Source organism: Triplophysa dalaica, chromosome 5 (genome assembly GCF_015846415.1).
Source record: "Triplophysa dalaica isolate WHDGS20190420 chromosome 5, ASM1584641v1, whole genome shotgun sequence".
Classification (NCBI taxonomy): Eukaryota; Metazoa; Chordata; class Actinopteri; order Cypriniformes; family Nemacheilidae; genus Triplophysa; species Triplophysa dalaica.
Genome location: NC_079546.1, coordinates 4,288,903 through 4,302,550, shown reverse-complemented (window position 1 = coordinate 4,302,550; position 13,648 = coordinate 4,288,903). Strand labels below are relative to the sequence as shown.

The window sequence follows — 13,648 nt, the reverse complement described above, 5'->3', positions numbered from 1 at the left end:
ACTGTTTTGCTAGTTACGAACAACAGGCAAATGTAGTGCATCAAATGCATGCAAAAGTTAGTGGATGTGATTATGCGTTGAATTAAGGAAAACGGCGATTGATCTGCAACAGATAAAAAGCTTTGTGGATGAAATGAGCTTTCAGCCAATCAAATGGATGTAAAAATGTATTCATCAGCTTGGCAAATGCATGATCGCTCAGCTAGCTGTTTGTCAGCACAAAAGCTCATGGGAAATGGAGAAAAGATTGATGAAATGAAGCAGAGAGCGTTTAGGATGGTATTTGATGACTAAGGGCGGTGTGTACCCATTGAGGGGTGTAACCCTGGTAGGGGGCGTAGGGCTGCTGTAACTGTAGTTTATCACAAGGTTCCTCGATTATAGGGATGGTATCAGATGCCTGGAGAGGGAGGTGGTCACATGGTTAGGGGTTCACACTACACACATCTCCATGCTCCTAATTCAATTCCACTCCCAGAACAAGAATTGAATTGCTTGGTTGAAGGATTAGTTCACTCAAAAATTAAAATTTGCTTTTAATTGTAAGTTCTTACAAAAAATGAATTACTGAAAGATATGAGAGTAAATATTGACACAATTTATTCCTTTAAAATAAAAGTTATATTTGAGAACAATCCTTGAAAATGAAACCTTGAATCTTTTGTGTTAAAAATATATTTAGTAGTAACATACGCAAAACATTTTTAGCTATTTTATACTATGCAACAATCACTACCCAAAATGCATAGAGAAAGAAGATGCTCACCACTACGTGGAAGGGACTGTTGGGAATGTGCTCTCCTCCGAAGCGGATGGTGATGACGTATTTTCCGGGTTCAGGAGCGGTATAGTAGATATCAAAGGTTCCATCTGAGTTCTCCACCACATCCACGTCAAGCTCCGCCCCATCTGGGGTTGACACCTTGCAGGTGACCTTTCCCTTCCCCGCGGCCTTTGCATCCACGGTGATAACCGTCTCCTCTCTGATCTGAATAGTGGGTCCAAGTCCTGAACCTGACAAAGTCACAAATTCGATCACAGGTGAAGCCAACGCACACATTGTATTATCAGATGTAAAGCTTTACACCATTATCAGCTTTACTATTTTAGCTAAATTGAACATACATACAGTAAAACAAAAAAATATAAATAAAGATCATGGTTTCAAAAAACTTACCTAGTCCATGTCCCCCAATAGACACTGAAAAACAAATAAAAACAATGACCTTCATGACTGCCAAAGTCGTGCATAAGAAGTTGAAGAAAACACTAACTGCTCTAAAATGGACTGTGAAGTCTTGTGTAACTCACCTGTCACCAGACATTTGCTGGCATCTCCTGTAGGCAGTGCGTGGATGCGGTAGGGGGAGTAAGGGATCTCATCTCCTCCGTATTTGATTGTAATAGTGTAGCGTCCCGTCATATCTGGTACATAGGACACGGTGTACGTTCCATCTCTGTTATCACGAATATTGGCCTTCTTTGGCTTTCCTTCTGGGTCCTGTAAAAAAGAAAGAATTGTTGTTGAAAAGTGAGTCAATGCATAAATGTGCATGTGTCTAACCCTCGACACTGATTTTGGATCCATTTGATAAAAAAAATAGTTTGTTATGCCGTTCCTACTGCACCAAAACAATCAATTATATTCAGACTGTATAGCAAACTGTTAGTCATGTAGTGAAAACCCACATGTATTAAATCTAAATGACAGGTAAGTCCACAGAGACCAATAGACCAGTTAAGGGTGTGAGGTCCCCTAAAAGGTTTAGGAGGGGCAGCCTGGGAGAAGCTTTCACTCTCACATCCAAAACCACTTTTGTGCATGAAGATGCTTTTGAATGCAGTTTTTGAACACCACTTTTGATCTGAGTGAAGTTTCTCTCCTTTAATTAGATTATCAAGGGCTTGGCGCTAGAACCTGCATCTAAGTTTACAACAGCAAGGGGACAGACCGTAAGCACTCAAGTGCCCAAGTCTGATAGAAGGGGGGGTGGATGGGAAGCGACATCAGACACGGTGAGATATAACAACAAAGGGACGGCAAAAAAAGGGGCCGTCTTACACATCCTTTTCTAAGAATATGGAAGGGGATGGTGCCCTTTACAATGTGGTTCTCCCACACCCTCCTACCCCAGTCCTCCACATACACAGAGGCCTCTTGCCTGCACCCATCCGGATCCTACAGCAACAGCAGGGGAGGGGTCAGAGGGAGGGTGGGAGGGCGTTAAGTATTTGTGAACATCAAGGGTCACCTAATTTTTGTTTTTTAGAAGAGTCCTGACGGGGTTGTGGTGATGTCACCCACCAGTATCTGTACGGTAAGAAGCCCCTCCCCTGCGTCACGGGCGTCGATGGTAAACTCCACAGGCAGGCTGGCGGGCACGCCGGATGCGTTCAGACCGGGACCGCTGGCACGAACTTTACTGGCATCGTGAGCAGGCAACACCTTGATCTTAAATGGACTGAAGAAAAGGAGACGAATGTCACTCATCTTAAATTTGCATGCATCACATGTCCAGCTGTTAAAACAGCTTATGCCTTTTAGACCAAGCCATATTTTTTTTTTATAGTTTTTCACAAAGTCATAATATTACTTTTAAAAGTGTGATTCTCACCTGCGCGGCACTTCTTGGTCTGCATACTTGACACACACACTGTAGGGTCCATCTTTGGCAGGAGTGTACGTCACTTTGTGTGTGCCGTCACCGTTGTCTGTGATATCTACCGGTTCTGTCATTCCTTATTAGAAAGATTGAAACAGTTTGTCATCTAGTAAAGACGACAGTAATATACTCATGGTACTGTACATATATAGTGTCTACATTTGTGATTCTGTGTTTCACTATCCACCTGTGGGTCCATACAGCAGAACCTCCAGCTGAGCGAGCCCGGCTTTGCTACAGTCCACATTGAAGGTTTGAGGAACGTGGGCTCTCACTCCATTGCCCAAGCCCGGACCAGAACATTTCACCATACTGGGGTCCACCAACTCCCTCACTGGCACCCTGAACGGACTCCCTTAAAAAAAAGTTTAAAATTAAGAAAGATTGAAAACAACCTGCTTAGACTTAATGCAATCTTCAGACATTGACACACACCCAAAATCCTTCAAAACGACATTAAAGTTAGATTGACTAAAAAAAACTGTTACGCTGTAGGAAATGACATCATACCCGGAATTGGCAGGCCTCCAAAAGTAATGTTGACGTCATATTCCCCAGGAGTGAACGGAATATACTCCACGCTACAGCTTCCATCTTTGTTATCTTTACAGGACATTTTAGCTTCTGATGGACCCTCGATGGCCAAACCAAGTCCACCTGTACCAGCACCCCTAAAAGAAATAAAATACATGTGGATATCCGGACCTGTACGATACATCTTACTTTTACCGAAACAGGAATAAAAAGGATATTGCTTGGAAGAAAGTAAGTGATGAGGTCGAACAATCTGGTAAGTTGTCAAAAACGCTCTTTGCTCAATTTGAGCTATTCATATATTCAAGACTGGAGCCACCTGGCAGCAGTCCCTCCCATGACGCGAATGTGCGTATGTTGTGAAGTGAATTTCACGCGCGGAAGTCGCGTTTGGTGGGAACGCTCTATAAGATCGCTGATCTGTAATTCATACCTGGTCTCCACGGTGAAGCGGTTAGGTTTGTTAACCAGACCTTCTTCCAGACCAGGACCGTACGCACGTACACGGCTGGGGTCACAGCCTTCGGTTACAGTCACCTTAAACGGACTCTTGGGAACCGGCACATCGTCATACAGCACCTCTATGAGATGCACACCTGTATATACACAAAAAACAACAGCATTCAATCTACAAATATAAACCGACAAAAAACAGACAAGAAAGTTTGTTATTTATTTGTATTGGATGACTTACCGTCCTCATATGCTGTATACTCCACTCTATATGTACCGTCCCCTTTGTCTGTGATGTATGCATCAGTGTTGGCACCTGATGGGTTAATAATACGAACTTTGATGTGGTTGCCTCCCATCTTGTTGTGAACCCGGGTGTCAACGGCAAAGTGTGTTGTGACCTCTCGGAGAACACCTGGAACGCACACCAGATTTAACTCAACTCAAAATTTTGCCAACAGTATATTCACAATATTGTACATTTTTCTCTCACCTCTGGGTTCCACTCCTGGACCGTAGACTGTGATTCCACTTGTATCGAGAGCTGGATCAACTTGCACCCTTGCTGGGAACTTTGGCACAGCGTGTCCGCCGTATTTAATGGTGATGGTGTACATTCCATGGAAAGGAGGGATGTAGGTGATGGAATACGTCCCGTCGCCGTTGTTCTGGACGTGGACCTCCGCCTGCGTTCCTGAATCTGAAATAATCTCGATGGTAAGCTCTGCCTCCCCTGCTTTGGAGCAATCCACCGTGAACGATGCCGCTTCATCCACCTTTCCTCTCTCCAAGCCTGGGCCGCTGGCAGTGACTTTGCTGGGATCGAAGACAGACTGCACCATTGCTTTGAAGGGGGAACCGGGAATGTGGGCATCAGCGAATAGGATGTTGATGGAGTACTCGCCAGGCTCAGTGGGCAGATAGGACACAGAGCAAGAACCGTCTCCGTTGTCCTGGCACTCGATTTTGGCCTCGCACGGGCCTTCCACCGTCAACCCGAGACCACCAGTACCTGCACCTTTGGTGTCAATGGCAAACGGAGCGGGCTTACCCACAATGCCGCCCTTCAGACCAGGACCATAGGCCCGTACCTTGAAAAGAAGACATGACAATAATAAGAACCTAACCAACAATAAATCTGCAACCAACTATTAAAAAGTTAATTGGTTCTTTGGACATCTGTCCCTACAGCAATTTTTTTGCAAATTACCATATTAATTTTTAATAAGTGATGCATCTCATCTTCCTATCTGTATATATATTCCCAGTATATTTGCTTTGTATAATATTGTTGTATAATGTCATACTGGCATTGCTGAATTCTTGATTTTGATTGGTTGAAAATCAACTATAAAGCTTTATAATAAACAGTACAGCTATACAGTAGTTCCAAGTTTTTTATTATTTTTATTTTCAATGTAGTTTTTAATATTCTTGAATGTTATATTTTCTATTTATGTTGTTTCTTTATTTTATTTTTTATATTAATTGAAGTTGAATTTTTAGCAATTTTGTTATGTGCTTTTATTTATTTATTTCAATATTAATATATATATTTAATTTTTATTTTTGTTAAATTTTTCTCGTTTATAATTTATTGCCTCAACCTATTTTATTGCCTAAACCTATTTCTGTTCATCTCTGAGGCAACATTTCTTATATATGTGTAGTTTAAGTTTAAAAATATTATTTATTCATAACATTAAGACTTAATATGTAGGCCTATAATTGACCTTATTTATGGCAGAAATGTTTTAGTTTTCTTTAACTATGGTTCCAGGTTTGTTGTCTAAATCACTTTTTCCATTTTATTTCAGAATCCTTAAAAGGTTAACAACCTCGCAAAGCAAATCAGATAAAAAGACTTTGATTTTAAATTAAAATATATATATATTTATAATATTTAAGAGAGCTGTGGCTCACACACAGATATGCCTTCTCATAAACACATGTACACGTGGAAAGCAGAATGACTGCTGGACCAAAACAATGCCAGACCATTGCATTATTAAAAGCATTCTCAATATGTAACAGACTGCGCCCTCATTTTCAATTATTTAATAATGCGACTTCTATTTTGTGTTTTGTGAACATGTTTTAAAAAGTAATGCGATAAAAAGTCAAAGTTGAAGGGCGTTGATCATCCGTATCCGTTTATGGTCAGAGATCCCTATCTGATCTGCTAATATAAAAAAGGCTAAACTTTAATCATTCACAGTGTAACCCTTGCCCGGTGACATCAAGTCATTCCAGATGTGCATGAAGCACCTTGTTTGGCCACTATCCTTGAGTTCACCCCTCCATGAAGTAATATTTAAACACTAAGCGTCCAGTAACTGCTTCCTACAATGGTTAAATGTCCTTTTGTGTTTGCCTTAAGCTTCTCCAGGGAATGAACTAATATACAAACTGAAGCATCAGCTTCACAGAAAGGAGCGATTCAACACTGGCGAGCACAGGAACAGCCTCTCTCACAGATTCATCTGATGCACACACACACACATGCATGCATGCATACATACACAAATCTGCACTTAATCTGAATCAGTGAGACAGAACAAGGTTCCGGGCAAATCATGATTTATTGTACCCATTAAAAACCCTTTAAAGGCGTGCAGTAATTTTTTGTGATGAAATGTGACTCGGACATTGTTCTTTGAAATTTACCCTCCTGGTTTTGAGGAATATAAATGCAATAAGTATCAGAAGGAAAGAAAACGCACAGCTTTACAGGTCTAAAACAATACAACTGAGACAAGACCGAGAGAACATCTAGCTTGCTTGAAATACAAACAGAAATGTTCTTGCGTAAAAGAACTAAGAAATATTGTTTGACAAAATCTGGGTTGAGTTTAGTTTGAACATTCTGACACTACTTAGTGGCTCATAAACTTCTGAAGATCTCTGAATCCGATTTGTGAGGTACAGACCGCACTCCCAGTTTCTTTGGTAACTCCCTAAACACGTTCTATTCTTCTCCTCATAAGGAGCGTTTTATCCACCCCATCCAGCTGGAAATACCCTTTAGCTTTAAGTGTAATATGCATGAATGACTCGGTTTTCTCAACCAATGTTCTCCAACCAAACCGATAACAGTAACCATGACAATAATGACTGAATAAGCCAATGAATCATAAACAAATGAATCACATTCTCCTTTATTTTTTTGCCTAGTACCTTTGAGGGATCAGGAGGCATCACCCCCTCCACAGTGAAGGGACTTCCTGGCACAGGGTTTGCATCATAGGTGATGTCTATTTTGTAAGAACCCTCCTCCGGGGGGATGTACTTAACAGAGTGCACCTCATTGGCCGCTCCAGATTCCACCTTGCATGGTATTGGTCGGCGGGAGGGTGAGGTAATCTTGACGTCCACCTTTCCTTGACCTCCAGCGCCGCGCGTGTTGACAGTGAATTCCTCATCTTTCCCTACGTCCACTTCTTATGACACACAATAAATGTATCAGCATTCAATGACTTGTATATAGTATCCCACAATGCAATGTGCTCAACAGTTCAACTATTCAACCCCGAACACAGCTTACAAGATTCAACTTAATAAAAGTTTCCCATAGACTTACTGTTGTTTAGTCCTTGAACTTTGACCTTGTTGAGATCCAAAGGTGGAGCAACAGTGATGGTAAAAGGGCTTTTGGGGATGGGGTCACCACCGTGGCAAACATTTATGCTAAAGTTACCCTGTATCACAAAAAAAATGTTTTACCAACTTATTAACGATGTTATTTATATTATTGTAATACCATGTGACATCTTGGTGTATTTCCTGGATTGCTGGAGCATCTCACCTGCTGTAACGCCGTGTAACGCACAGTGAAGGAGTAGTCGTGGTTATCGATGATCTCAAAGTCACTGACGGCTTCTCCTTTCCCCGCTGCGGTAAACTGAACCTCAGGGGTGGCCTTGCCCGCGCCTTTAGTGTAGATGTTGAAGTGTGTCGGCTTGCCCACTTCCACGCCTGTCACATTGACATACGTCAAACATTTGAATTGAGAAGACCTCACCTGATGTTTTTTTATCATTTCAATCACGAAAAAGGAAACGGACCTGTTTTGTTGAGACCGGGACCCTCTGCCTTCACTTTATTAGCATCGTGGGATGGGTCGACTTTGATACGGAAGGGGCTGATGGGAATTTCCTGTTCATTTTAAACAAAGCAGACATTTCTCAACAACTAATATATAATTTCTGTAAATCAGGTAGTATTTTACAATCACTGTAGTTCAATTTACTGTCGCTGGAATTGTACAGCACCTCAGAGACACTGACAGACTGAGACTGACCTGATCGGCAAACAGCACCATGATGGTGTAGCGTCCGGGTCCAGGGGGCGTGTATTTTACTGTAAATGTGTCGTTGTCGTTTTTTATAATGTCAAAATTGATGTCTGCTTCAGCGGATCCCACCACACCGGGAGCACACTTAATCCCAATGCTAACATCTCCTGAAGAGTCAGAAGAGATTGCATTCATATGGGAGAGATAAAAGAACAGGAATAAAGAAAAAATCCATCTAATGTGTCTGATCATTTTTCTTATTGTTAATTTATTCTATAATGCGTTAAAATACTTTGTTTGAAAGTTTACAAATACTTTCTCAGGAAACTGCTTGTATGTTTATACAGGTATGTAAACAATAAAAATGTCAATATTTCACAAATTGTTAAAGGGACAGCTAACCCAAAATAGGGTGGTTCCAAACCTGTATAAATTTCTTAGTTCTTGCTAAACACAAAGAAAGATATTTGGAAGAATGTCAGTTACCAAACAGATATCACCTCAATTTATTACCATAGTCGGGAAAATAAATACTATGGGAGTCAATGGGGATGAGATCTGGTTGCTGACATTCTTCCAAATATCTTTCTTTGTGTTCAGCAAACAAAAAAATGTATACAGGTCTGGAACAACCTGAGGGTGAGGAAATCATGACAGAATTTTCCTTTTTGGGTGAACTATCCTTTAAGTATAGTATCAAATGGTTTCTCATACCTTGTCCAGCCTCGCTGCAATCCACAGTAAAGTAGGTGGGTTCATTGGCCTTCAAGCCGGTCTTCTCCACACCTGGTCCATGCACCTTCACGTTCTCCGGGTGACTACCTTCTCCAATGGTCACCTGAGAAATGAGAAACTCCATCGTTTTATATTTAAAAAAAAAGGAGGTAGAAAGGTTTTCATGCACAATAACGGTTCTTGTAGTGCCATGATCCAATTCGGAATCTATGATCTAACACAGTCTTGTAAAAGCAGAGTGTTTAATCCAATACTGGAAAAGCTGTGTCATAAACCTTCAGTGAAAGACCGATGTTGTTTCAGGTCCAAAATATAACCTTTTTGTCAAACAGAAGTTTAAAACTGAGCCTGTAGACATCAAGCCCTCACCCTGAATGGACTGTTGGAAACGTTGACCTCTCCCCAGGTGATGATAATGGTGTGTTTGATGGGCTTGGTGGGAATATAGACGCAAAAATATGTGCTGTCACCGTTATCTGTGATCTGGATGTCGATGGGGAAACCTTCAGAGTCCTACATTGAAAAATGGAAGAAAAAATAAAACATATGGAGAAAAAACATCACAGCTGTTCTTTTCATTAGTTCTTGCATTTGAAGTACAACAAACCATCTGAGACATGATTCAACAACCTTCTCAGTCTCATGAACACTATTTGTGTTTAAACAAATAGAAAAATATACCTGTGCATAAATCTGTAAATGTCCTCTACCGGCTCCACAAGCATCGATTGTAAACTTGGCAGGTTTGTTTACGATGCATCCGGTTGGCTCCAGTCCAGGGCCATAGCACTTGACCTGCAAATGAACATGAGTTTTTGTCATTGCTGTCCTTTATCATTCCTGAATTCATTACGCAAATTATTAGTAGATAGTCATTGGGCAAACCTTCTCAGGGAAGACGTCATGGCCTGCAGGAAGAATGTGGGCCATAAAGGGGCTGTCCTTGATATCTTCATCATCACAAATGACATGGACAGCGTAGTCGCCCGGCTCGGTGGGCCAGTAGAGAACATCACACGATCCATCACCTTTGTCGTCGCATTCGATCTTAGCCTGCGATGGGCCCTCGATGGAAAAACCTGCATGCACACAGATGTAACAATGGAAGTGCTATTTTTTTAATATATTTTTTAATTCAGGAGATATTTATAAAGGAAGACTTGCCTAAAGTTCCGACCTCCGTGCCAATGGCCTCAACAACAAAGTCAGCGGATTTGCCAACCATGCCGGTCTCCAGGCCAGGACCCCATGCCCTCACCTTCTGAGGTCCTGCTTCCTCACTGATGGTAACCTCGAATGGGCTGCAGAGACAAACGAAACGCACATCAGAAGTGAAATCTCTCACTACAAAAATCAAGCTTGAGGAATAAACGCCCTTACCTGCGAGGAATGGCGTGCCCACCCCATGTAATAGTAATGATGTACTTTCCAGGGAAAATTGGGTAGTAGTCACATTCATACACGCCATCTCCCTCCTCCTGAACCTTCACAGGCTCATCCCCACCTCCTTTTGAAACACATTTAAAAATACACCAATATAATGTAATCCAGACTAACATCACGATGTTACAAAAGGAAAAATAAAAGTTGTGGTTCCACACATACTTGGCCCTTTGACTTGAACACGCAATTCTCCGCTGCCCGCTCCCTTTGTATGCACTTTAAAGTCCGCCACCTCCTTGACACGCACGCCTTTGGGCTGCAGGCCACGGCCGATGGCCCGACAAGCGTTCGGGTTACTCGCTGCGAAAAAGGAAAGAGGATTATTTTTCATGTCACAAAAAGCCAAGAATTACGAAGTCGAAGGCGATGACGGAGTTAGTTAGCGTAAAGAGAGTTATGCATGGACCGTCACGAATACAGCCAAATGTATCGGGCAATGAAGAACAGTCAGTGAAAGTATATTTCCATTGAAAGCCTCTGTCCGACCACATACGAAAATTTCATACTGAAGTTAGTGAGACTACAACTAAAAGACGGCAGGCAAGCTATGCTCAAGAGCTATAAAAAAGGATTACAGTCTCTACAATCTAATGCGAAAACCAGCTGTAAAAGACTGTGTGGCTTAATGGAGGGGTTTGGCGTTAACTGTGAGTTTACTATTGAGATCTTTAAGTACAATAAAATGTCTATTAAACCGGCCAGACTCCGTTATTTACCACTTTTCTGATCTGTTTAAATTATTAGATGCGTCCAGATGTTTTTGCTAATTTAATACTGTATGGTGTGAAGTTGCATCTCAGTATGTTTTTGACAAGGAAATCGCCTTATTTTATTTGAAGCATTCGCATTCTTTAGAGTAAGTATTTATTGAATGACATGACCAGGACTGCCGAATAGATGCTGTAACCTTGATGAAGATGATGATTTTTTAGATGAAAATGATTGTATAACATACGGTCACTCAGATCCGTTCGCTAATGCCAATTCAAGCATTGGCATAATGGCAGAATTACAAATTTGGTTTTGAAATCGTGAATTTTTAATACACATAAATGAATCACTTAAACCAATACATTACTTCATTAATTTGATTTATTAATATAATACATTTTTTTTAATTAGTTTAGCATAATTGAAAAACAAAATAATATTATAATCCAGTCTAAAGAGCATCTGTTGTGATGACAAAGTCTCAATGCCGTACGTGACTCTACTGAAACGATGAAGACAAGACCGGTAGCACAAAAACAATTACGTAAGAAGCATTTTTGTCATATTTTGCAGTGAAAATGTCTGAATAAATGTTCTTAGCCCGTTGGCTTATTTCAGCACAAATCTAACAACTGTATAAAACTCAGTCTAACTATTTGGAACAACAAAATTATACTTCATTCATGATATTTGGTAAAAAACCTACATCCTACACAACTTATAATATTGAAAATAAGAATGTAACTGAAAAACAAGACAAATTTACTTCTTATGTTTTTGTTCACCCTCTAATTTTACTCACACACCGTCACACTTCCTGTCTGTATATAAGCTTCCTGTATAGCAGCCGTAAAGGGGGCAAAGCATCAGCGCATGCCAACGAGCCAGAGGTGATGTGCCCGAGAGGACACATCTGAGGGAGGGGGAGAGACAAGAAAGGGGCGGGACCAGGCTCGAGCAGGCACCCTGGGTGGCCAGTACTAACTTGGTCGCCTGGGTTTGGGTGGAGTTGGGGGAGGCACTTTCTTGCCCTTTTCTGGGGGTGGCGTGCGTATAGACTGAGGGCTTATGTTAACCGGGGAGCCGATCTGCCGGTCGCTCGTAGGAGCTAGAACGACACACACAGGCGAAAGGAGAGAAACACAATGAAGCGTTTCGTCATGGACAGGAGGGTAGTGGAGACCTCTGGAGCAGAGGACACAAGAAGCTCAAACCAAACATATCTGTGTCACTCGGTTCCACAGGATTTGCATGCTGTCAATCAAATAACCCTGAAGTCATTAGAGGGGGGAAATAAGTCAAACAATTTACAACCCAATAATACCCCTGCTTAAAAGACCATTATAGGTCACATTGGAAGTCAATAAGGTTCTACAAGGTTTTGGTTACCAACGATCTACAAAACTGTCTTTTCAGCAGGGATACGGGACATTTTAGAAAGATATGAATCAACGTGAACATAAACGCGAGCATTTAATGCAACAAAAAGACAACAATCCTTCAGGTTTATGCAGTGATATAATTGTCTTCAAAGGCGTTTTTGTTTTCTTGGTGCATTTAAAACTTCAGTGTTAAATACTGTAAATGTGACAGGAAAGACTTCAAATCACCTCTGGCTAAAAGGAAACGTTTCATTCAGTTAGATATTATTCATCATTACATTCAATGAGAGTTTTGTAACTATAGGAACAGTCATGCAAAAATTAAAAATTCATTTCGAGTTGTTTCAAACAGTTATTGGCCACCATATTATGAAAATTGATTTATAAATTTCTTTGTTCTTTTGAACAAAAAAAGAAAATATTTTGAAGAATGTAGGACAGAAAACAGTACTGGAGCACCATTGAGTATCATTTTATGGTAGTCGATTGTGGCCAAGAAGTGTTTGGTCATAAGCATTCTTCCAAAATCTTTTTCTGTGTTCATGAAAACAAAGAAATTTATAAAGATTTGGAAGAACTCGAGGGTGAGGAAATGATGAGAGAATTTTCATTTTTGGTACTGCCCCTTTAAAACATTTAAAAAAGAGAAACATCTTTGACATGTAAAGTTCACTGAATACCCCAAGAAAATCAATTGCACTGAAACAAATCAAAATTTGATCAATCAATCTAATCACATCCCCAGACAGCACATTGTTCTCACCCTCTGAGATGTGAACGGTGAAAGGGCTTCTAGGTATTTGCTGTCCGGCGAATGTCACGTACACGGTGTGAGCGCCCTCTAAAATAGGAACATAGGTGCAGCGGAAAACGCTGTCGCCTTTATTCTCCAGAATGATCTCCACTGTGTCTCTCCGGCCCTGAGCGTCAACGATGATCACACCGACATCACCTCCTCCTGCACCTGAGGGGTAACGGACGCATGTTTCAAATGATGTTTCAAAACGTCACATTTAAACTCATTGATGTTTTGTTTTCATGATTTTAGGTTTGACATGGAAATTTATGTAATTCCATTTTTTAGGAAACAGATATCTTATCCTCTTAACCTGCTGTGTAGATGTCAAAATAAGTAGGTTTGTTGGCCGCGTTGCCCATTGGTTCCAAGCCAGGCCCACGAGCCTGAACCTTGTTTGGGTCTCCCAATGCTTTTGACACATTGACCGAAAAAGGGCTCCTGTCAATATCCTGGCCAGCAAACAGCACCTTCACCTTGAGGACAACAGAAACATTGTTTTCCGTCAGAGATGGAGCTCATCTACCCTATGACATTTCAGCTCTTGTACTACCAAAGCTTCTTTTGTTAAATTACACAAAGCTGCTTCAGTCAAGAGCCAAGTGTGCTGTGCAGAAATTCATGCATCTTGAAAGAA

The 13,648-nt window shown here is 41.0% G+C and overlaps 1 protein-coding gene across 10 annotated transcripts in view; it reads right to left on the bottom strand.

Moving 5' to 3' along the window:
• The window catches only part of flncb (filamin C, gamma b (actin binding protein 280)), a 40,130-nt gene that overhangs the window by 8,551 nt on the left and 17,931 nt on the right, over positions 1–13,648 (bottom strand). For 2 of the 10 annotated variants that reach the window (XM_056747670.1, XM_056747677.1), the window contains exons 7-33: positions 13,325–13,487; positions 12,979–13,179; positions 11,819–11,941; positions 10,285–10,422; positions 10,060–10,186; positions 9,844–9,980; positions 9,565–9,758; positions 9,361–9,474; positions 9,049–9,192; positions 8,659–8,782; positions 7,951–8,111; positions 7,715–7,805; positions 7,456–7,625; positions 7,231–7,348; positions 6,828–7,090; positions 4,144–4,741; positions 3,892–4,065; positions 3,631–3,793; positions 3,174–3,334; positions 2,851–3,018; positions 2,616–2,739; positions 2,306–2,462; positions 2,063–2,179; positions 1,312–1,501; positions 1,178–1,201; positions 767–1,014; positions 308–400 (exon numbers count right to left, since the gene is read on the bottom strand). In XM_056747670.1, coding sequence (XP_056603648.1) covers positions 308–400; positions 767–1,014; positions 1,178–1,201; positions 1,312–1,501; positions 2,063–2,179; positions 2,306–2,462; positions 2,616–2,739; positions 2,851–3,018; positions 3,174–3,334; positions 3,631–3,793; positions 3,892–4,065; positions 4,144–4,741; positions 6,828–7,090; positions 7,231–7,348; positions 7,456–7,625; positions 7,715–7,805; positions 7,951–8,111; positions 8,659–8,782; positions 9,049–9,192; positions 9,361–9,474; positions 9,565–9,758; positions 9,844–9,980; positions 10,060–10,186; positions 10,285–10,422; positions 11,819–11,941; positions 12,979–13,179; positions 13,325–13,487 — 4,485 coding nt within the window. The remainder of the gene's footprint in view (positions 1–307; positions 401–766; positions 1,015–1,177; positions 1,202–1,311; positions 1,502–2,062; positions 2,180–2,305; positions 2,463–2,615; positions 2,740–2,850; positions 3,019–3,173; positions 3,335–3,630; positions 3,794–3,891; positions 4,066–4,143; positions 4,742–6,827; positions 7,091–7,230; positions 7,349–7,455; positions 7,626–7,714; positions 7,806–7,950; positions 8,112–8,658; positions 8,783–9,048; positions 9,193–9,360; positions 9,475–9,564; positions 9,759–9,843; positions 9,981–10,059; positions 10,187–10,284; positions 10,423–11,818; positions 11,942–12,978; positions 13,180–13,324; positions 13,488–13,648) is intronic. The other 8 variants (XM_056747671.1, XM_056747680.1, XM_056747678.1 and 5 more) reach the window with 6 other exon arrangements.